The sequence below is a fragment of the Antedon mediterranea genome, chromosome 5 (assembly GCF_964355755.1).
Source record: "Antedon mediterranea chromosome 5, ecAntMedi1.1, whole genome shotgun sequence".
Taxonomy (NCBI): Eukaryota; Metazoa; Echinodermata; class Crinoidea; order Comatulida; family Antedonidae; genus Antedon; species Antedon mediterranea.
Window position 1 is genome coordinate 31,799,869 of NC_092674.1, and position 21,645 is coordinate 31,821,513.

At 32.4% G+C, this 21,645-nt stretch overlaps 2 protein-coding genes across 4 annotated transcripts; one reads left to right on the forward strand and one right to left on the reverse strand.

The window, feature by feature from the left end:
• The first annotated feature begins 2,869 nt into the window (after window positions 1–2,869).
• Window positions 2,870–10,066, forward strand: LOC140050537 (uncharacterized). 3 transcript variants are annotated; one of them, XM_072095781.1, is made up of 14 exons: window positions 2,870–3,091; window positions 3,387–3,569; window positions 3,793–3,874; window positions 4,033–4,089; window positions 5,661–5,723; window positions 5,874–5,927; window positions 6,188–6,250; window positions 6,533–6,559; window positions 6,700–6,735; window positions 6,845–6,898; window positions 7,064–7,219; window positions 7,505–7,677; window positions 7,921–8,044; window positions 9,482–10,066. In XM_072095781.1, the coding sequence occupies exons 2-14, from the start codon at window positions 3,411–3,413 to the stop codon at window positions 9,658–9,660; spliced, it is 1,227 nt and encodes a 408-aa protein (XP_071951882.1). In that variant the 5' UTR covers window positions 2,870–3,091; window positions 3,387–3,410; the 3' UTR covers window positions 9,661–10,066. The 3 variants fall into 3 exon arrangements, with proteins under 3 accessions (XP_071951882.1, XP_071951884.1, XP_071951883.1); XM_072095783.1 differs by having other exon boundaries at window positions 7,523–7,677; XM_072095782.1 differs by having other exon boundaries at window positions 2,870–3,087.
• A 1,520-nt stretch (window positions 10,067–11,586) lies between these two features.
• LOC140049934 (sodium/glucose cotransporter 4-like) lies at window positions 11,587–16,134 on the reverse strand. Its single transcript, XM_072094885.1, has 13 exons — window positions 16,060–16,134; window positions 15,656–15,727; window positions 15,397–15,501; window positions 15,235–15,294; window positions 14,616–14,720; window positions 14,190–14,376; window positions 13,806–14,017; window positions 13,461–13,596; window positions 13,021–13,128; window positions 12,773–12,923; window positions 12,438–12,606; window positions 11,961–12,176; window positions 11,587–11,793 (listed from the first exon to the last, which is right to left on the reverse strand). The coding sequence occupies exons 1-13, from the start codon at window positions 16,132–16,134 to the stop codon at window positions 11,587–11,589; spliced, it is 1,803 nt and encodes a 600-aa protein (XP_071950986.1).
• Between the last annotated feature and the right edge of the window lie 5,511 nt (window positions 16,135–21,645).

The window sequence follows — 21,645 nt, forward strand, 5'->3', positions numbered from 1 at the left end:
GCAATATTTTATTACCGTATATTATACAATAGGACAGTATTATTAAAATGACATAGCAATATTTTATTACCGTATATTATACAATAGGACAGTATTATTAAAATGACATAGCAATATTTTATTACCGTATATTATACAATAGGACAGTATTATTAAAATGACATAGCAATATTTTATTACCGTATATTATACAATAGGACAGTATTATTAAAATGACATAGCAATATTTTATTACCGTATATTATACAATAGGACAGTATTATTAAAATGACATAGCAATATTTTATTACCGTATATTATACAATAGGACAGTATTATTAAAATGACATAGCAATATTTTATTACCGTATATTATACAATAGGACAGTATTATTAAAATGACATAGCAATATTTTATTACCGTATATTATACAATAGGACAGTATTATTAAAATGACATAGCAATATTTTATTACCGTATATTATACAATAGGACAGTATTATTAAAATGACATAGCAATATTTTATTACCGTATATTATACAATAGGACAGTATTATTAAAATGACATAGCAATATTTTATTACCGTATATTATACAATAGGACAGTATTATTAAAATGACATAGCAATATTTTATTACCGTATATTATACAATAGGACAGTATTATTAAAATGACATAGCAATATTTTATTACCGTATATTATACAATAGGACAGTATTATTAAAATGACATAGCAATATTTTATTACCGTATATTATACAATAGGACAGTATTATTAAAATGACATAGCAATATTTTATTACCGTATATTATACAATAGGACAGTATTATTAAAATGACATAGCAATATTTTATTACCGTATATTATACAATAGGACAGTATTATTAAAATGACATAGCAATATTTTATTACCGTATATTATACAATAGGACAGTATTATTAAAATGACATAGCAATATTTTATTACCGTATATTATACAATAGGACAGTATTATTAAAATGACATAGCAATATTTTATTACCGTATATTATACAATAGGACAGTATTATTAAAATGACATAGCAATATTTTATTACCGTATATTATACAATAGGACAGTATTATTAAAATGACATAGCAATATTTTATTACCGTATATTATACAATAGGACAGTATTATTAAAATGACATAGCAATATTTTATTACCGTATATTATACAATAGGACAGTATTATTAAAATGACATAGCAATATTTTATTACCGTATATTATACAATAGGACAGTATTATTAAAATGACATAGCAATATTTTATTACCGTATATTATACAATAGGACAGTATTATTAAAATGACATAGCAATATTTTATTACCGTATATTATACAATAGGACAGTATTATTAAAATGACATAGCAATATTTTATTACCGTATATTATACAATAGGACAGTATTATTAAAATGACATAGCAATATTTTATTACCGTATATTATACAATAGGACAGTATTATTAAAATGACATAGCAATATTTTATTACCGTATATTATACAATAGGACAGTATTATTAAAATGACATAGCAATATTTTATTACCGTATATTATACAATAGGACAGTATTATTAAAATGACATAGCAATATTTTATTACCGTATATTATACAATAGGACAGTATTATTAAAATGACATAGCAATATTTTATTACCGTATATTATACAATAGGACAGTATTATTAAAATGACATAGCAATATTTTATTACCGTATATTATACAATAGGACAGTATTATTAAAATGACATAGCAATATTTTATTACCGTATATTATACAATAGGACAGTATTATTAAAATGACATAGCAATATTTTATTACCGTATATTATACAATAGGACAGTATTATTAAAATGACATAGCAATATTTTATTACCGTATATTATACAATAGGACAGTATTATTAAAATGACATAGCAATATTTTATTACCGTATATTATACAATAGGACAGTATTATTAAAATGACATAGCAATATTTTATTACCGTATATTATACAATAGGACAGTATTATTAAAATGACATAGCAATATTTTATTACCGTATATTATACAATAGGACAGTATTATTAAAATGACATAGCAATATTTTATTACCGTATATTATACAATAGGACAGTATTATTAAAATGACATAGCAATATTTTATTACCGTATATTATACAATAGGACAGTATTATTAAAATGACATAGCAATATTTTATTACCGTATATTATACAATAGGACAGTATTATTAAAATGACATAGCAATATTTTATTACCGTATATTATACAATAGGACAGTATTATTAAAATGACATAGCAATATTTTATTACCGTATATTATACAATAGGACAGTATTATTAAAATGACATAGCAATATTTTATTACCGTATATTATACAATAGGACAGTATTATTAAAATGACATAGCAATATTTTATTACCGTATATTATACAATAGGACAGTATTATTAAAATGACATAGCAATATTTTATTACCGTATATTATACAATAGGACAGTATTATTAAAATGACATAGCAATATTTTATTACCGTATATTATACAATAGGACAGTATTATTAAAATGACATAGCAATATTTTATTACCGTATATTATACAATAGGACAGTATTATTAAAATGACATAGCAATATTTTATTACCGTATATTATACAATAGGACAGTATTATTAAAATGACATAGCAATATTTTATTACCGTATATTATACAATAGGACAGTATTATTTCACTAATTTGTGGTTTGCTGTACTGTACTTGGAAAATCGATTATTTTCGTTTTTTTTAAAGCAGAAAGAGACCCATAAAACTCGTGTTTGAAATTGTTATTTCCGTTTTCTGTCATGTTTATCATTTTCCCATGGTACTTCGGAAGTTTTCAAAGTTGACGATCTGTGTCATGTGATACAGTTCTATCACAATCGTCTAAATTACCGATGGTACGGACGGATTTCCCTGGTAAACGGATTTTCGCGTAAATCAGTCTATAAACCAAAGTGCCTGTTGCTTGAACTGCATTGTTCAAATTCAATCCAATTGTTTGGACCATTCGCATCACTTGTACATTAGTGGCCAAGTAGGTAAGTTTGTACTATTTTGTTTGTGCTGCCTTAACTTGATCTATAATATTATGTTATTATATTATATTATAATGAATTATTGTAAACCAAAGTATATGCATACAGTAATGAATGAATAAAGAAGGGAGAGACCCATACAAGAAAAAAAACAATTGTTACTATAATGTGTGTTTCTATCGGTATGCTGCTGGAGTAGTAATAATATCATATACAAGATTGTTTTGCTTCCCAAATCAAATGAAAAGACAACTATCCATATGCACGGTACTTGATCTAAGTTTTATATTTTTTAAAGAAAATAAAAGTCGGTTTGAACAACATGGCTCCAGTCGAAAGTTTTCCGCAATTAAATCGACGAAGAATAAGTGCGTCGGTTCAGTCAATTTTCAACGCTGTTGTAAGCGCTGCACTATTGGTATTGTGTACATATGTGTTTCTAAAGTTTAAGCAGCTGGACTCAAAGTTTGACGAGTTTCAGGTAGTCATGTTTAAAATAGTTTTTTTAGTTATTTCTAATAGCTAAATAATATAAACTAGTGTTTTTTTTTGGATAAGCAGACTGTAGTATAATTTTACAAATATACTGCGTTTAATTTATAGGCCTTTTGGATAAGTTCACTAATTAACTTGGCACTTGGCGGAATTAGTGTATTACTATTATTCCCAATACTATAAAGTGTTTTTTTAAACATCATCCTTAGACGGAAATTCCCGTAGTGAACCAGCGACAAGTAGCCCTAGAGGAAAAACCCCAAAAAACCACGAGTAACTGTACTATTCAATGTAAGTGCAATCTATAAAATAAGACGTAAATGCTGATGGTCCTGTACCATATTTTGATGTTATTATAGTTTTATAATGCCCTATCAATTATGTAAACATTATGATGATATTCGGTAGTATTTGGTAGAAAATGTAATTGAAAACCTTTATCATTGCAGGTCCTCGTAGCCCAGCTCCTGGACCGGAAGGACTAAAATCAGCTCCTGGTGTACCAGGTAAATTATAGTACATTGCCACAGTTTTGGTTCCAATACGGTTTTTATACAAACGCAAATGTTTATATCTTGTCATGTTCCCATCCACTTTTACTTTTTTGTCGATTTTTGTTGTTTAGTCATTCGCGGTCAACACGCCACAGTGTTAAATTTTGATGTTGTTAATCTTTACATTAGAAGATTGTTAAAATCATGTAAATAAAACATTTTCCGGGCGGGAATCTAGCAGCTCTTCTAAGTTTGCAAAAGTATTCACGAAATGTGGAAAAGAAGCCCACCCAAGAGTAAATGGCTTCTTTTCGAGGTTTTATGGCAGTCTATTTAATGGAATGCCATGCAATTTTGTTTCTGATTTTAAAAAAGGTCCACTTGTTTAGGCCTGACATTTACAACCCACAAAAAATATCTCTCTTTCAAAATAAAAGAAAAAGAATATTCATTATTTTCCATACAAAGAAAAAATATCCGTCGAGATTCGAACCAATCTAGAGCTGAGAGCACTCAAACCTGAGCATTACCCGTTACGCCACAATGTAGTACATGACTTAACAGCTGATAGTAGTCTATTTATACGTGTATTGTACGTAATTCATCATTAGGTCATAAATATCATAATAACCTTGTTACCTCACGAAAATGACCAGTTAGCTCAGTCGTCTGAGCGTCATGTTAACAACACGTATGTCGTTGGTTCGATTCCCACGCTGGTCGGTGGAATAAAGTTAAAGCTATGCGAGCAACTGTGTTTGGGGTTCACAGAATTATACGTCCCCCTTTCCACGACATCAATGAATCTGGTGATGTGCTGGAAACGACCCCAAAAGGCTGTGGCAGGGCGTTAGTGCTATAGTGCTGAGAGCACATTTAACATATTTTTTTTTTATTTATTTTTTTTTTCAAACTTTATTCGATCTCGTAAATGTTATGTTTGGCGGCCTCAATTTTAAAAGAAATTAATATTTCATCGCAGGTGTATGCCCTGCGTTGTTATGCAATGGTTGTGTAGTGGGAAAGATGGATTGTTAGTCATTCGCGGTCAACACGCCATACTGTTAAATTTTTATTTTGTCAATCAATGTTGCTACATTGGTAGCGAAATGTCCGATTCAATGCAAGATATTGTATTGTAATATGTTGAATGTTATGAATAAACGTTTTGTGGTAGTTGGTGTGTATGGCCGCACCGTCCCAGAATAAACATGTTTTAAACATAGTTTGTCTTCGATGGATTTTGTATGGGGTTAATGGAGAGTGAAATAAGATCAAATAGTAGACAACCCCACCTACAATTTTGAAGTCGCATCTGGATAGTTGACATTTTAACATTATCATAATTGTCATAGGTGATTATGTATAGTAATAAGTATAAGTATAAGTTTCTGGGCTCTATTTTCATTATTAGCTCGATCATTCATTGTTTCTGCTTTACCGTTGCTTCCAATTGTGACAAAAAACGATTCAGTTTTTTTTTACAATTATGTATGCGGCCACGTTTAAAAGAAGAGCGATATTTCGATTGAATGAGATGGAATTTTGTGTCTTAACAAACAATTAATGCATCAACTTTACAGGTGTTCCTGGTTACCCTGGTAACAATGGCGAGCCCGGAAGCAAAGGTGATCAAGGAAAAGAAGGTAAAACAACTTTTATACATCATCATCATATGAAGTTTATGTGTGTTTGTTCATTCGTTCATTTTTTGCCACACCAACAGCGCGCGCGTCATCGCAACTAAAATGGTGGTATTATATAGAAAATGTAAACGAAAACCATTATCATTACAGGTTCCCGTGGCCCTCCTGGACCGGAAGGACCAAAAGCAGTTCCCGGTGTACCAGGTAATTGGCACAATATTAATATGATGCGAATTAATTAATATACCGTCACTGTACCAAGAGAGGACGTATCAGTGTGTTACGCGTTATCTATCCACTCATTTTAGTGGTCAAATGATAGGATGGCAGCTCATTCTTGTTTTTGCTTCCGTTTTGACATCATCAACAAACGATTAGTTTTCGGGTTTTTTACACCATCATTTACATGCCGCGTAATCGAGTGATTTGTGTATTTTTAAACAAAAAATGCATCAACTTTACAGGTGTTCCTGGTTACCCTGGTAACAATGGTGAACCCGGCTGCAAAGGTGATCAGGGAATAAGAGGTAAAACTACTGATCATAGTCATCATCTTTATTATTATTATTATAATTACAACATTTGGACAAATTAGTAAAATAACTTTATTTATCGTTATCATTAACATTACCATATCAGAGTTGATTGTCTTGTTGTAAACAAGAGTGTGATTAAATAAATAAATTAAATAATAATAAAAAAATATCAATTATTATTGTGTACAAAAATCATTATAAATTGGTATGACTTATGTATCTTCTGTAACCATTTCCAACATTAATGACAATGCTGTCTGTTTATCCTTTTAGGTGCCAAGGGAGATATGGGTTTACAAGGTAAGACATTAATTGAGAATGATAATATTATTTGACAGTATTATTATAATGTTTGTTTCACAATTGATACATTCCATTCATAAATACTTTATATCAACATAATTTTGAAATCAAATTTTGCTAAATTATTTAATGCCTAGGTGAAATCGGATACACTGGCCAGTCTGGAGCACAAGGTGAGCTGTTTATATATTTTATTTAAAACAAACAAATTTGATCACATTAAGTTCAAACAAGTTAATTATTTAAAAGAACAGAACACGATTGTATTATTATATGTTTTAGGCCTACCGGGTGCTGTTGGATTACCAGGACCACGTGGACCAAAGGGTGCATCATGTAGGTATCTTACTTGATTAAATGTAATAACAAATGCAATATTATATATACCAAATTATCGAGAAATGTTTTTTATCAATCTATTTTTAATAAACGAACCAATTTCAACAGAAAAAAGAAATACAATTAAAAATGAAATATTTGTGGTATTTCACTCTTAAATAGCATCCCTAAAACAAGTTGAAACACTTGAGTCATGTGATGCCCTAAAGAAAGCCGGTGTTAAATTCAATGGTGTCTACATGATTGATCCCGACGGCCCTTCTTCTGGCTTGGATCCTTTTCAGGTAGTCTGTGATATGACGTCAGACCTATCTGTCGGTACGTATTTATGAAATTGATATTTTACTATGGCATGCATACCGATATATAGAATGACCTTTTAGAAACAACATACAATAACTCTTAGTTTTTAGCACCTTCAATGTTGGTATCTTATTTATAAATCTGTATACTATTATTGAATTGTATTTACGTTCTTTTACATTACATTCAATAACCATTCATCTGACCATTTCTGAGCCAATTTAATTTTCGGTTTCCTCTCTATGATTTTTTATTATCTTGGCATCATGCAAACATATTACGTATTATCTTGTCTGGAAGTCTCCTACATATTTTTAGGGTACACAACGATTCATCATGACAAAGAAGAAGAAGGTAACGTAAAAAATTATGAAGAGAAGGGATCTTTTCAAGTTATAGTTACCTATGCTCAAAACAGGCAGCAGATAGAAGCTATCAAAAACGTTTCAACTTCATGCAGACAATTTATTAAGGTGATTGACTAATTAAGTTCATGCAATAACATAATACATAGCTATACCTTTATATAACCTTTATGTAGGTTTTTATGTTATACTGTAGCAATACTTTCCGAAGCACATTAAAGTAATAAAGTTACAAACTTGTCAATTTGTCAATTGATTTATTTTTTTTAAACATTTTCTTTCTTATAAAATTTTCTAGCATATAACTTTTGCTAAAATTATTAATATTTTATACTTTGTAATTCTCAACAGTACAACTGTATTGGATCTTTATTTACAAATGGTCATCAATATTGGAAGTCGGTAGATGGAGAAGATATGGTTAATTGGGGAGGAGTACCAACAGGAACCAAAGGCTGTGAATGCTGGATGACAAGTACGTTGGACACAATATATTTTATAGATGGATTGAGTATTATTTTTAAAGAAACATTTACTCAAAAAGAACTTTTTTGAAGAACTAAAAAACATTTGCGTGTGTGACATGCGTGTTATGATAAGATTTTAAATATACTATTAAATAGTATATTTAAAATATTTTTAAAATGTATCCGAATCGAAACCGTTAAAGATATATAATTGTCGCCCCTAAACATTGTTGTTGTCGTTGAATATACCATTTTAATGTAACATAGTTAGTTTGACCATAAATTTAATATAAACAGTTATTTACCTGAAAAAACTGTAATTTAAAGCAAAAATTATTAAAAATGGCTGCCAGCCAATGGGTTTTTGGTTGAATGTAACCGTTTATTTTGTCATTTTGTAACACACATTTTTTTTTCTTGGTTTTTAGTCGCGTGGAAGCGACTCTATAGTTCACTATGTCGGTCGGTCGGTCTGTCTGTCTGTCTGTCTGTCGGTCTGTCTGTCGGTCTGTCTGTCTGTCTGTCTGTCGGTCCGGTATCACTATGCGTTTTATCGCTTTCTGACCTTATCTTGATATCAGTTTAATCTAGCTAGGTAAATTTTTCACAGTATATTTCTTATGGCCAGGAATCAATGTGGTTATGTTTTCACGGTGCGCAATAAAAAATTACGCGGTCTACGCACGATTTAACGAAATCACGTTTGTAATCATATCTTCACAACCATGAATCACAATTAAATAAAATTTGGTACTCATAAATTTCAGGGCATAAATCATCATATGGCAATACAATTACGTGCGTAGCGCATGTAACGCATGCGTACGCGCGCTTAACATTTTCAAAATTTATTTTCGATGAAATAAGAGTACATTTCAGGCAATTCTAAGCGTTTACAAAATTGCCATGAGTGCGCATATTTTTGCGAGCGCACTGCGCGTTAAATGTTGTTGCGCACTCTTTTTGCCCGATTTCTGTTTTCTTGACTTACTTTTCAACTCGAAATTATGTTATACGAGCACGTCGAAAGTGACAGGCTACGCACGTGTAAATTTAAAAAAAATAAATGTTTTTAAAAATTTCAACATTTTTAAACATGTTCAGTAATTTCGGTCAGTATAGTTCACTATGTCGGTCGGTCGGTCTCTCTTGTCTGTCTGTCTGTCGGTCTGTCTGTCGGTCTGTCTGTCGGTCTGTCGGTCTGTCTGTCGGTCTGTCTGTCGGTCTGTCGGTCTGTCTGTCGGTCCGGTATCACTATGCATTGTAGCACGCGACTTAATGGCTGTTGGCCTTGTTTTTCTACAGAAGTGATTGACTTTGCTAAAACTACAAAATGGCTAATTCAAAGTCTCATTATTAATCTTCATTTTTCATGTTTGGGGGACAATAAATCTTTAAAGATACACAGAATAGTGTGCAAATGTATTATTTAATTATCATTTCAGGATCTTGTGATGATGTTACTAAACGTTGCAACTGTGACGTCAATGATGAACTACCCCGTATGGACCAGGGCTATCTTACCGATAAAGCCACATTGCCAGTGTCAGAACTTCGTTTTGGTGACACGGGACATCAAAACGAAAGAGGTATCTACACCTTGGGACCATTCCAATGTGCTTAATAAAGCAAGACATTTTATAATTATTCGATGCTGATAATAACTACCGTACTATGCAAATTGTATCCTAATAAATGTACATTGTTGTTTTTATGGTAAAACAGTTACGATAATAGGCTACGATATTGAGTACGCTAACCTGTGGCATGCTTACTTCAGTGTTACCATGATAATTTAAGTATGCAAATCTACAGGACATGGCCTATTCGCAATGTATGTAATGTATAAGCACCGCAACATGCGTGCTTAAACGAACGCATTTTGTAATAGCATGCGCACAATACTTTTTAGAAATAGAAATTTTTTACATTAACTTTGCTCAAATCAACATATACACGGTCGCCTGAATAACTAAATGAACAAGCATCGTAATCAAATAGGCCTAAGTCTCATATTCAGAAAATATACGCGCCGGGCCGCGATTTTTTTTTTCGTACATAAGTTGGAGACCCCTCATGAAACGTCACAAAAATACACATGAATAATTCATCAGTTAAATTTGTTGTTCCGTGTGCACCCAAGCGTATAGCAACAAGAAGTGATTACACAAACAACTGCGATACGATTCTTTCTACAGTAGGCCTAGGATTCTAAGTCAATTCACGTGATTGCCTTCGCGCACTATTCTTCACACAAAATGTGTCGAGTCGAGGCTAATCGACAGCTAGGCAAGACATTAAACTAAGTAGTAATTCATTGGACATAGCCCAAAGAAAACTTAGACCCACAAGAATAAAGAATGTGTATAATTTGTGTACTGTATTTTTTTAATTCTGCTATTTTATTATCAACAATATGCATGTACTCAAAGGAACTTTAAAAATGCGCGTATATGAACACATGAGATGGGAAGATTAGACCCACGAGAATAAAAAATGTATTTTTGTGTAATGTTTAATGTTTAATTTTGCTGACTTATTACTCGGATTGTGTCATACCTAACACACACACGTCACACACACACACACACCCACACAGCTACTAGACATGGGTTTAGAGACTAATAATTAGGCCTATAGTATTAATAGAAACTATAATTTTAACACGTAATTCTTTAGTAATAAATTATATTAAAAACACCATAAACTAAAGGCTGATTTTCGACAATCCACACAAAACGCCGCTATTCTTCTATGAAATCGCACGCCGCAACAACAGCGGAGATAGGCCTAGAATCTTAAGCCTGGTTAAAATCGCTACATGACAGAGCGTAGCGATTCTATGGAAACGCTAGAGTTTATCGGGGATCTAGTACGCGTATACGATTCATCGCCGACAAAATCGGCAAAGTTGAACATGGTTGAACTTTGCCGATTTGACTGCGATGAATCGGCGAGCCTTCCCGATTGTGTCGGCGACATCTGCGCGTGTAGCGATTTTAATGGAAACGCTGTAGCGATTTTAATGGAAATCAGGCTTTACCGCACTTGTGTAATCACTTCTTGTTGCTATACGCTTGGGTGCACACGGAACAAGAAAATTTAACTGATGAATTATTCATGTTTATTTTGTGACGTTTCATGAGGGGGTCCCCAACTTATGTACGAAAAAAAAATCGCCGCCGGGCCGATCAAGTCTATTAGCGGTTTATATTTATAGCTCAAGCAGACCTATACCTAACCATAATAGGCATAACAAAATATCCCAACCCCGATTAATATTACAACGTTAATGTTCATAATGCGGATCATTTTAGGGGTTTCATAAAGAGAAATCTGCTGATCATTCTTCTCATGGGTTTCTTCGTATGATTCCTCACTTTTTAGACTTTTAGATGACACTCCACATATAAACAAGAACAACCAAGACCAAATATTACCTAAGTAAAGAAAAAAACCATCAATCGAATTTTCTGAAAACATAGCCGGCCTCCAAACTCATACCTAAATGTCAATATTACAATATGCCTAATTCTTTTTTTTTAATTTTTTAATTATTGCTAAATGTCATACTAGAATCATCTGCAGTTGAATTGTCCTCTTCCTCTGTGTTTTTCCTAACTTTCTTCTCTAACATGTCACTATCTTCCTTCTGTATATCTTCTTTCTTGTTTTCTTTTACCTGGTCATGTTTGAGCATTTTATTTACAGGATCTACAGTGTCTCTATGTCTCGTCCACCATGTCATCCCAATTAACTGTTAATGAATTATGTAATAGTTTATTTTTACATTATGTGTTATACAGTATTAATTATTTATAAGGATCGACGAGAATGCAGGGGCTCTTTTGATTTCAATTTTCAACTAATTTATTTTTTACAATTTGTCGGATAGCGATGTGTAATACAATTCGTTTAACTTACTTGTTCTTGTGGCATAGGTTCAGTTAACAGGCTAACAACTACAGTAAATAGTATAGTTGATCCAAATAAAAAACAAGCGAAATGAAGATAATGAAAATTTTTAATAAGATTTGGTCGAGTATCTGTTTCTGCACAAGCTGGTGGAGGATAAGTAAAATCCAGTACCAATCGAACAAACCCAATCAGTAAGCCAGACATAAGCCCCCAGAATGCACCCTGTTTATAAAAACAACATTTATCAACAAATTATGATTGAATAATGTAAACACGACGTGGTTGTATTGCATAGTGAATAGTTTGGACATTTCTGATGTTATTTTGACAGTATTATTTGTATCTGAAAACTAAATTACACTATAGTTGAAAAAATATGTTATTATATTATGTATCATTATCTATAATGCAGTGTGTACATCGACTGGTTTACGCGTAGAGTTACTGTATTAACATAGTTAATACATCATCACTTATTCATACCTTTTCGTTCGTTCTTGTCCAAAACACTGCTAGTAGAAAAGTGGCAAAAAATGGTGGAGCAAAAAATGAAGCCATAGATTGGACGTAGACAAACAGCTCACCAGATCCATACGCTGTGATCAAAGGTAACCAAAGAACACTTACGATGACAAGGGCAACAGTGCTTACTCTAAATTAGTAGCAAAGATTTGAAAGAAATTAATTTCGTGTCATGTTTGTCAGTCTGTCGATTTCGTACGTATTTATCATTTTCATACTTCAACACGGTTGGTCATCGACATTGCCGTGGTATTTTTACATTTTTGATATATTTATTATAATAAAAGGAAACCCACCTTCCTACAACCATTAATTCAGCTTCCGATGCATTTTTTCTGATTCGAAGCCATATATCGATTGTAAAAATCGTACTTGCACTATTAAATATAGAAGTCAGGGAACTCATAAGAGCTGCTAGCATGGCTGCCATCATTAGTCCCCTTAAACCTTATCCAGAGAAATGAATAGCATAATTCAATACCTTAATAATGTCAAAGTTTAAATGAGTCTCTGTTGTATATACACACGGGTTATAAAGCCTTACCTGTTGGCATTAACTCTAGTACAAGTTTAGGATACGCAATGTTGGTGCAGCCCGCAGGTATACCGCATACAGCTTCGCATATTTCAGGGTCGGCACATGCCACTTCGTCTACAAGAGTAATTAGAGGTAGCTAATTTTAACAGACAAATAGTCAGAAGTACCAAACTACTTACACTGAAATGTTAGACTATTCATCGGTTAAATCCACGCAGGTTCATCGGCGAGTGGATTTGGTAAAATGCATAATGTGCTGTAAAAAACAAATTGGCACGACGCGCAAGTAATCTTATTAATTTGTTTTTTAGTTTAGTTCAATTTTTATTAAACCAAATCACAAAAGTCTTCTGTAACAAATAAAACAAAGTTGAATAAATCGTTTTATTTTGTATTATTATTCTCAGTATTATTTAATTTGTTGTAACACAGTACGAATTACTGACCTGGGTAAAGTGCTCTGCTGATCATACCGGGAAAAATCATTAAAAACATTGGAAGGATCTTGAAATAAGCAGCCATTATGGCACCAGCTTTTGCGTTTGTCAGATTCTTGGCAGATAATGTCCTCTGAACTATAACCTATGGCAAATAAATATAAAAACTGATTTAAGCTACATTAACATGACGCCGTATTCTTAAATAATGTAAGTCTTACAGAATTGAACCGTCAACCATGAAACGTGTAGCTTTATTATTTTATTTTCAGTAGGCAGTATGTTGTTAGAGATAAAGAATTTAAAATATATCAAAAACCCTTAGGGCCTGCGTTTATATTTTAAACAAATTACCTGATTTGTGCAAAAAAACCAACCGGATAATATATGAATACCAAATACCACACCAGGCCATGGTAAGGCAGGATCCTGAGCACTTCTGAATATATGAAACGATTCTTCTCCAGGTACACCACAAGTTGTATTACCCCATAATTGCGTTGTGTTCGGTACTGCTAGCATATATTTCAGATGAAGATTTTCCATTCCGTCAATTTCAATAAAAGCTATAGATAAATAATTATTATGTCTATATTGTACTTTTACATTATCTATAGCGAAACATGTGTGTGTACTATACTTATATTTATTTGTTTTATAGAAATACCAATTAGGCCCGTTATCAACAGCACATTCTTATTATAGGCTAGTAAAAACATTATTTATGTAATCATTTACCTATAATCATTAGAATAAATGCACCAAAAAGCATGACTACAGTCTGCAGCGCATCAGTGTATATAACAGCTTTTAATCCTCCGACGACCGTGTAGATAGCTGTTAAAAATAGCAGAAGACAAACGGACAAATAAAGTGGCCATCCAAGCACTTGTTGTATTATTATTGCACCTGCATACATCTCACTCTGAAAGATCAATATAAATAGTAAGTACCAGTTTTTAATGGTTACATATTAGTTTTTGCATTTTAAAAATGTTGATTTATTTAGACAATTTTAACCTAATAAGAGATGTGAGCACTGCCATTCTTGTGTTTAGTGAGATATTTATTAAAGAATGCATGACGACACGGCACAGCTTGCTAAGGCCCATGTGAATGGTATTAGTGGTATAAAGTTGAATTGATATTAAGATAAATATTTACCGATATAGATCCTATGACGATCAAAATTAGTGATACCACGGCAATGTACATGCGCACACGGTTTCCGCCGTATCGTTTCTTCAAATATTCAGGCATAGTGTAAGCCTATATGGAATAAAGCCGTATGAACCATATGTAGTTTCAAACAATGAAACACACTATCATGATACATTGAGTGACACGTTATAATGGAATAATTAGGCGTATGTATGATTGGGATTAGAAACTTTAACGATGACTTCAAGAAGTAAATTAGATCTATAACGAATGACTACAATAAACAATACAAATAATTAATATTGAAATATTAAGAGATTTTTTAATCGCTAGTAATGACATTTTTTATTTTAAATATTTATGAACCATAATTTTAAGATTGTATTTTATTAATCATTGTTGTCCTATTTTATTTTGATATTGTTATACTACATTTTTATACTATATTTTTATATCTGATTTTGTGAAGTGAACAATGCAATTTCAGGTTTTTTTAAACAATTTATCTGTATCTGTATCAAACATTGTAATTTACGTTAAACCAATCTAAAACGTGCTTTGTATTTTTGGGTCAAAAGTTGTTACTGAGTCAGCAACAACATCATCGACATTATATATTTACCCCGGAAGACAAGTAAACTGGTGTGAACACAAATCCAAGTAGAGCTAAACACATAACACCCTGAAACAAAAGTAACCAAGCATTATTTAGTCTATATAATGAAAATTGTTGTCTAATAGAATATATGAGTTAAGTGTGCAAAAGAAAGAAAGCATGACTTACTGAAAATTCGTAAGAAACAACAGCATAACCATTTGCCGCCGCTGTGCTTGCTAAACCGATAAACGACCCACTACCGATGTTACTTACATATATAGACATACCAACCTAATAGAAAACAACATATGAACATTTTTCTTCCTTATCAATACTTTTACAGAGTACAGTAAAACTTTAATGCGTGGTTACAAATTTGACCACATTGTCTTTAGAGTTTTACAAGGTGCATAAATTAAAAATGTATAGCTGCTAAACAACTTACCAGCCACCAACTCATGTCTCTTCCTGCTAGAAAATATCCAGATGCGCTTCCCTTGTTTGATCCCCATGTTGACTATGGAAAAAACACTATACTTTTGGTTATAATTCTTATCCTTTCCTGTTGGTTTAGGTTTTATTATTAACATTATAAGCTGTAATTAAAGCTATAATTATTTTTTTTAAACATGCATATTTATCCACAATCAGGAAAAAAAATTGATTACATTGAGATTTTATCTTAGATACGAAAAATCGAAAAAAAAAACCAAGTTTTTGTATATATAATATAATATAATAAATAAATGTATTTACTAATTCCCTAGCTCTTCCAAAATCCAGCTGGAATATACCCTCTTTTCATGCAAAACATACACAAACTGTACAGTAGGACTGCAATTCACTTACCCAAATACCAATTCCAAACACAACGCAGAAATGAAGAACAATTATAACAATATCAATCGGATTAAGGTAACCCATTTTCAAAATTAAAGATAGAAATAAAAATTAGTAGAAACAAGATCTGTTTTCTAGTATGCCTTTATTGGGCACAGTAGGTGTTCTCTGCAGATCCAACAAGTTGTTGACACAGACACTTTGCTATCAGAATAATCAAGATAACTTTGGGCTGAATCTCGACTTTTGCCCCCAATTACCATTTAATATTCATAATGTAGACAAAACATGTTCTATTAACATCCTACAAGTTAGAGAGTTGCTTTTGTTAACTTATTATCCTCCAGATCATATGTTTCATAAATTAGGCCTACGGATCTTGTGATTTATTATTGGTTCAATCAATATATCAGTATACATTCCTCATCTTCTTGTCAGGTTGTCATTATGTCAATTCACGGTTATAAGTAGCAATGGGCATATCGTGAGAGATAACCGGCGTTTGTCAGTCAAAATTGTGAGCTGATCTTGCTTCTCAGGTCAAAGGAGAAACACACCCAACGTGTACGGCCAAGGGTCAAATCAAGATAGTTCTTTAATGTTTTAAAATTACCTTGTTGAGGTACAAGCTTATTGGATGTTTTCGAACACAGTGCACTCATAATTGTCGTTTTTTATTTTGACTAATGTGTAAGGTCTTTGTAAATAACGTTTTGATAATGTTTTATAGTCAATAATAGGTTAATAGATACATAATAAGAATGTTTCGAAACTGGCCACTGTTTTCTTTGGCAACATATCTTTTCATCTGCTCGTCTTTGGAATGATTTGCTACTAAAGAGGCAACATCAATCGATATTTTCTTATTTTGATAGGATAGGATAGACAGATTCCTTTTCACGCGAAAGCATTCTGTCATTCCGGCAAGCTTTCATATGGGAGCTTCAAAGTAATGGAGCGGTGTGTAAATGATTCCTCTGCTTCATCACCTTTTTTTTGTGGGTTATCTTAGGATTCTTTATGGATTAATATTAGGGTGGATGAAAATCACTTATTTTTATTTCTTTTTAAAAGTAAGACATAAGTCAATTTTAATATCACTTTGTAAAGTTATAAAGTTATTTGTTATTATAAAGTTGAACATTTTATTTCTGAACTGGCTTATTGTAATTGGCGTGAAGTGTATGATACCAATGATACAACATACAGCCTATAATCATTTTAATGATATATTTCTGAATGTTTGTGATAAACATGCCCCAATTACAACGCAAAATCCAAAGAAACAGCATGTGGATAAACCTTGGCTTTCCAAAGCAATCAAGACAAGCATAAACAAAAAAGAACAAATGTACTCAAAGTGTATAAAAAGAAATGTTAATCCAGAGATATTTTCACGCTATAAGAAGTACAGAAATATATTAACAAGTGTAATCAGAAAGGCTAAAAAAATATATTACGGTAAAAATATGGAACTATATAAACATGCTAATTAAAGGATCTAACTCTAATGATCACGGAAATCCTCTCGATACACTCAGAGGAGTCTATGACATGGGTGAACAATAAGTAACGGTCCAGAAAATTGTGCTTCAACTTTCAATAATTATTTTGTTAATATAGGGCCAAATTTAGCCAGCAAAATTAATGAAAACTCGTCACCACCTTCTGATTATTTACAAAATCCCATAACGCCTTCTTTTTTCTTGAAACCAATTACACATTATGAAATTGAAAATCTAATTAAAAATATAGATACAGGTATAAAGAAGTCATCTGGTTATGATTACATGTCTGGTCGTCTAGTCAAAGACTCTGCTTCCCATATTAGTAGACCACTTGAGCATGTATTTAATTTATCATTTATTAAGTTCAATATCAAGGCCACCTGGCGTGTCATCAATTCTCTTCTTAAGTCAAATAAAAACGCACCTACCGATATTGAACTTTTAGCTGATGGAAAATTAATAAAAGAACCTTTAATAGTAGCAAATCTATTCAATGACCACTTTACAAATATTGGACCCAACCTTGCTTGAAAAATAAACAATGACTCTGATAAAACTTTTCATCACTTCTTACATCCCCCTATTCCTAACTCAATTTTTCTTTCACCTGTAACCGAACAAGAAGTGCACAAAATCACAAATTCATTTAAAAGCAACAAGTTATTAAAAAATCCATTGACACTATTCTCTCTCCTCTCACTTACATTTTTAATTTATCTCTTACATCTGGTGTTTTTCCCAACTCCCTAAAAATTGGTAAAGTTATTCCAATTTTCAAGAAAGGTAGCAAGTCCGATCCAAATAACTATCGTCCAATCTCCGGCCATCCTTCCCTTTTTTTCAAAGATTCTTGAAAAGATTATTTATAACCGCGTCTATGATTTTATAAGCAAGCACAATATTCTTTATAATAAACAATTCGGATTTAGGAAAAACTATTCTACGTCTTTTGCGCTAATTGATTTAACCAACAACATTATTGATGCAATTCAAAACAATTCTTTTCCCTCTGGCTTGTTTATTGACCTGTCGAAAGCTTTTGATACTATTGACCATCATATTCTGATTACTAAACTTTCAAATTATGGTATCCGTGGTGTTGCTCTTAAACTTTTAAACAATTACTTATCAAATAGATTTCAATCTACTTCTGTTAACAATCATACCTCTGATCTTAAGCCCATTACCTGTGGTGTTCCCCAAGGGTCCTTGCTTGGCCCTCTTTTATTTCTAATTTACATCAATGATTTACCAAACGCCTCAGATATCCTTACCTTTTATCTTTATGCAGATGACACGACTTTATTTTATAAAAGTGTTAACTTTCAATCAATTTTTCATACTTTTAACCAAGAATTAATTAATATTAACGATTATTTTAATGTGAATAAACTTTCAATAAACCTAAGTAAATGCAACTTTATGTTGTTTGGAATACGTCATCAAAAACTGACCGACGAGTCTCATAAAATTCTGATTGGTGATCAAGTAATCCCCCATGTTAAGCAAACCAAATTTCTAGGTGTTTTAATTGACCAAGAGCTAAATTTTAAAAATCATATAAAAGAAATTGAATTAAAAATTTCTAAAAACATTGGCATACTTTATCGTCTGTCTTCCTTTTTACCGTCTCAAATTTTACGCAATATTTACTTTTCCTTTATTCTGCCTTTTATTAGTTACTGTAACATTGTATGGGCCAATAATTACCCTTCAAATCTTAATAAAATACACGTCCTTCAAAAGAAAGCTGTTCGTCTTATCTCGGGTAACTCGTCTTGCTCATACTAATATCCTTTTTTATAACCTTAAACTCTTAACTGTGCACGATATTAATAAACTCCAACAATGCATTTTCGTTTATGAACATATTAATTCCAAACTGCCTTCTAACTTTTCCTGTAATTTTTTAACTAACTCTGAAATCCATTCGTATAACACAAGAGCATCACGGGACCTTCATCTTCCTCAACCTAAACTAACTAAAATGAAACATAACATTCGCTATATAATAGTGGTTCTAAACTATTCAATAATCTACCTCCCGAAATTTCATCATCGTCTTCTAGCAAAATGTTCTCTTTTAAACTTAAAGAATATCTTATTTCAAATTATAACTAATTGTTTTCTCTATTTTGTAATATTTTTTTAACTTTAGAAACTTTTTCGAAATTGCTTCCTTTACTGTTGGTGTGTGTGTGTGTGTCTGTTGATCTTTATGTGTTTGTGTAGTTATATGTTTACATTTATATATATAAGTATATAATCTCCTTACATCCCATGGCTTCCCAACATACAAGTTTCAATTTGATTTTTTTTTTCCAATTGATCGATACTTTCTTGGGTTTTTTTGCCTCTTTCATTTTGTATATAACTGAATCATCTTTTTATACATTATGATTTACTGTATTATATCTCTAAAAAAATATATATATATTTATTTATAAAATATCAGAAATTATAATGTTTTTTACTCAAATATGAATGAAAGAAATAAATGTTTATTTGAATTTGAATTTGAGGTAAAGTCACTATTGGAATCTTCATTGACATGGCAAAGGCATTTGATACAATTGATCATAATATTTTACTTAACAAACTTCATCACTACGGGATAAAAGGAATTTGCCTGGATTGGTTTAAAAGTTATCTAACAAACAGGAAACAGTTTGTAAATTATGGTGGATGCAACTCCACCGAAGAACGTATTACACATGGTGTGCCTCAGGGCTCTGTCCTGGGACCAAAACTTTTTCTTTTGTTTATAAATGACTCGAATTAATGTTCATTGCCTAATGTGTTTATATATATAAAAGTATCTCTTCGGAGATCCCGCCTCGTGTATAAAAATACTGAAAGATGAGGGCGTATCAATTTGATCTCTGGTGCGCGTGCGTACAACTGAGGACTAGTGCTGTTCCGCCGTACCACCACGCCGAGAATGTTAAAGAGTCGCTATCCAATCGAGTTTGAACAATACCATGAAAGCCCCAGTGGTCTAATGGTTAGGACATCAGCATATCAAGCAGGCGGTCCGAGTTCGAGTCTCGGTTGGGGCGACTTTTTCTCATTCTCACAGATTTCCTCATCTTTATCGTTTCACATTAATTAATTAAATTTCAGTATATCACCGGGCGGTTTCGAATTAATGTTCATTGCCTAATGTGTTTATATATATAAAAGTATCTCTTCGGAGATCCCGCCTCGTGTATAAAAATACTGAAAGATGAGGGCGTATCAATTTGATCTCTGGTGCGCGTGCGTACAACTGAGGACTAGTGCTGTTCCGCCGTACCACGCCGAGAATGTTAAAGAGTCGTTATCCAATCGAGTTCGAACAATACCATGAAAGCCCCAGTGGTCTAATGGTTAGGACATCTGCATATCAAGCAGGCGGTCCGAGTTCGAGTCTCGGTTGGGGCGACTTTTTCTCATTCTCACAGATTTCCTCATCTTTATCGTTTCAAATTAATTAATTAAATCTCAGTATATCACCGGGCGGTTTAGAATTAATGTTCTTTGCCTATTGTGTTTATATATATAAAAGTATCTCTTCGGAGATCCCGTCTCGTGAATAAAAATACTGAAAGATGAGGGCGTATTAATTTGATCTCTGTTGCGCGTGCGTACAACTGAGGACTAGTGCTGTTCCGCCGTACCACGCCGAGAATGTTATAAAGAGTCGTTATCCAATCGAGTTCGAACAATACCATGAAAGCCCCAGTGGTCTAATGGTTAGGACATCTGCATATCAAGCAGGCGGTCCTAGTTCGAGTCTCGGTTGGGGCGACTTTTTCTCATTCTCACAGATTTCCTCATCTTTATCGTTTCAAATTAATTAATTAAATTTCAGTATATCACCGGGCGGTTTAGAATTAATGTTCTTTGCCTATTGTGTTTATATATATAAAAGTATCTCTTCGGAGATCCCGTCTCGTGAATAAAAATACTGAAAGATGAGGGCGTATCAATTTGATCTCTGTTGCGCGTGCGTACAACTGAGGACTAGTGCTGTTTCGCCGTACCACGCCGAGAATGTTAAAGAGTCGTTATCCAATCGAGTTCGAACAATACCATGAAAGCCCCA

What these genes read in the sequence shown, in the direction of transcription:
- LOC140049934 (XM_072094885.1), bottom strand. Translation starts at nt 16,134, where the DNA reads ATGGGTTACCTTAATCCGATTGATATTGTTATAATTGTTCTTCATTTC. An exon ending in ACTAGAGTTAATGCCAACAG is followed by an intron (nt 12,924 to 13,020) that starts GTAAGGCTTTAT and finishes TCTCTGGATAAG; the next exon opens with GTTTAAGGGGACTAATGATG. An exon ending in GAATTAATGGTTGTAGGAAG is followed by an intron (nt 12,607 to 12,772) that starts GTGGGTTTCCTT and finishes CTACTAATTTAG; the next exon opens with AGTAAGCACTGTTGCCCTTG.
- LOC140050537 (XM_072095781.1), top strand. Translation starts at nt 3,411, where the DNA reads ATGGCTCCAGTCGAAAGTTTTCCGCAATTAAATCGACGAAGAATAAGT. An exon ending in AGGTGATCAAGGAAAAGAAG is followed by an intron (nt 5,724 to 5,873) that starts GTAAAACAACTT and finishes TTATCATTACAG; the next exon opens with GTTCCCGTGGCCCTCCTGGA. An exon ending in TGGACCAAAGGGTGCATCAT is followed by an intron (nt 6,899 to 7,063) that starts GTAGGTATCTTA and finishes ACTCTTAAATAG; the next exon opens with CATCCCTAAAACAAGTTGAA.